The sequence below is a fragment of the Cryptomeria japonica genome, chromosome 8 (genome assembly GCF_030272615.1).
Source record: "Cryptomeria japonica chromosome 8, Sugi_1.0, whole genome shotgun sequence".
Lineage (NCBI taxonomy): Eukaryota > Viridiplantae > Streptophyta > Pinopsida > Cupressales > Cupressaceae > Cryptomeria > Cryptomeria japonica.
In genome coordinates, this window is record NC_081412.1 from 592,134,415 (window position 1) to 592,136,811 (window position 2,397).

Here is a 2,397-nt window from a genome sequence, read left to right on the forward strand (position 1 = left end):
TGAAGTGGAGCATTGTTAGAATAAAAGCATGCATAGAAAAAGAGGCTATGAACAAAAGCAGACACAGCAACTACCAACCTTCATTGGTAGAGACAAATATCAGTTAAAGGTTTGAGCTAGCCATCTCAAAATGCAAAAGAACATAATAGTAATATGTGGTTATATGCAGCAGTACAACATTTGAAATAAGTACGACCGACTTTGGAGGAACAAAATATTGACAAATTGTTTGCAAATGGGGAAAAATGATCTTTATATATTGAATGGAGTCAAACAGAAATCCTTTTTTTTGGTTCCTGCAATATAGAGTCATGCAGTTGCACCCATTTTGGCAATCTCTGCAAGAAAGTAGTTGCACTCAGCTTCAAAATCGAGCCTCTGTGCTTTCTTGATTGTTACTTTTATTCTACGCTTAGAGCTGTATGTGTCAGTAGACACCAAAACTATAAAACAATAGTGGTTGAACATAGCTTCATTAAGTATGCTGCGAGGTGTTTTTTTTGTTGCTAAGTCATATTGCAGCATGTATAATTCCTTTGCAGACAGAGCCAAGAGTTCTGTACCAATCTCATCAAATGCACTAGCCCAAACACTGCCTGTTTGATCTTGTAGCTTCATCTGTAGGAGGTATTTGTAATTACATTCAGGGAATTATGTTTGACACCTAGGGCAGAGCCACAAATTCTCAGCTAGTTTACTACATTTCTTTTTACATTATTTACCATTGAATTGTAATGGGCCAGCTGTATAATAAAACTGGTCCCCCTTTATGAATCGCAGGACAGCTGTAATAGTAGTCTCAATGGTTTCTGGCACAACGCTAAGATGTTGAAGGATGGATGCAATGGACATTCTTTGGTACTGGTTATTTTTGGCATGCACATCCAAAGAGTGTGAATCAAGGCATTGTTGGACAGGGCCTCTTAAACGGAGGGGGTCTACTTCAGGAATGGAAGGGTTAATTTTGAAAGTTGTTGACGCTGAAATATTAATAACTTTTCCATTGAAATACCCAACCCTTGCATTTTGAACAGCAAGGATGACAAATGTTCCAGATGCATGCATATTCTTCAAGTCATTGCCTAGTTGTTCTAATGGCAGCCCCCAAAGGTTAACATCAATTGTCAAAGTTAACATATCATTTATTTTTACTATTCTCTTGTCTACAGTAGATCCATCCTTTCTACGAATTATAGAAATCTCTCTGACATTGACAACAGCACCAATAACATCAACCAAAGTATTGTTGGTGCTGGTGAGAACTTCATTAATAGGGGTGAAGTGGGTTTTTTTACCTGGCTCAGCAGAATTAGGGGCACACCACTTCAAAACTGAAGTTTTAGTCAAGAAAATCTCAAGGTGGTTGTTAAGCTTATTGTACATTGTGTTTGCGTCTTTTACAGAACTTTTGGAAACAACATATGAAACTCCTTTTTCAACTTGGTGATGGTGCAATTCTGCTATTTCATCAAAGGAATTAATTCTAATTTCACAACCCTCTTCATCTATAATATCAAAACTAAAAACTTGGCCATTGCGTTTTGCCGTATTATATTGATGCATTTTCCTCTTATTTGCGACTCGGCCTTTTATTGTCCAATTGTTTTGGAAAGGGTTCAAGCTTTTAATAGGGCTACTATTTTCAGAGGGAGCATTTTGTGGAGAAGGCAGATCTGCACCGAATTTAAGAGAATGTTTAGTGGATGGCGGTGTTTCTCGGCCTAGCATTTGTTCTTCCTGTTCTTTAAAGAGGTATCTAGGTTTTCCAACCAAATCACAATTTGTTTTTTTGACATCTAGAGTGAATATAATGATGGTCCTATAAAAGGAAGAAGGAGGTTTGCTCAATTGCAGGAAATACATTCGTAAATAGCATAGAAATAGGTTCACACAAATGAGGAAAACAGACAATAGAAGCTACCTTGTGTTCCAAATGTATCGACAAGCATAGTTTGTCAACAAAAGGAGAGAACCTATCTTTAACGTCTCTGCATGTAATAAGTCAACATACTTAGGTGGCAAAATGGCCAACTACATATATGTGCCATCAAACAAGACTATTTTGTATCTGTCATTGTCATCTGGATCACCAACCATTTTTTCGAACGACAAGAGCTGCAGTAATGGGGAAGGGATATCATCTCCAGCATTCATAGATCGGATTGCATGCGGGGTAAGCTCGAGGTGGTCGTTAAGTCCCTATAAGGAGAGCACAACAAGACTGAATGTATATTCGAGGGAAGTTTCATAGCAGCAATGCAAATCTAGTACAAGAAAACTATGTTTGGCGAGATATATATATATCCAAAATGGTGGGATTCTATATATGTATGTATGCAACAAGATAATAGAATGGCAACCATATTCAAAGATGGTGGAGCAGTTTTGAATAAAAGA

At 37.5% G+C, this 2,397-nt stretch overlaps 1 protein-coding gene across 1 annotated transcript; it reads right to left on the reverse strand.

The window, feature by feature from the left end:
* Positions 1–714: 714 nt before the first annotated feature.
* On the reverse strand, positions 715–1,863 carry LOC131037913 (replication protein A 70 kDa DNA-binding subunit A-like). The gene has a single exon (XM_057970159.2). It carries the CDS (start codon positions 1,861–1,863, stop codon positions 715–717), a length of 1,149 nt encoding a protein of 382 aa, XP_057826142.2.
* Between the last annotated feature and the right edge of the window lie 534 nt (positions 1,864–2,397).

Coding starts and splice junctions, on each gene's coding strand:
- LOC131037913 (XM_057970159.2), bottom strand. CDS start 1,863: ATGTATTTCCTGCAATTGAGCAAACCTCCTTCTTCCTTTTATAGGACC.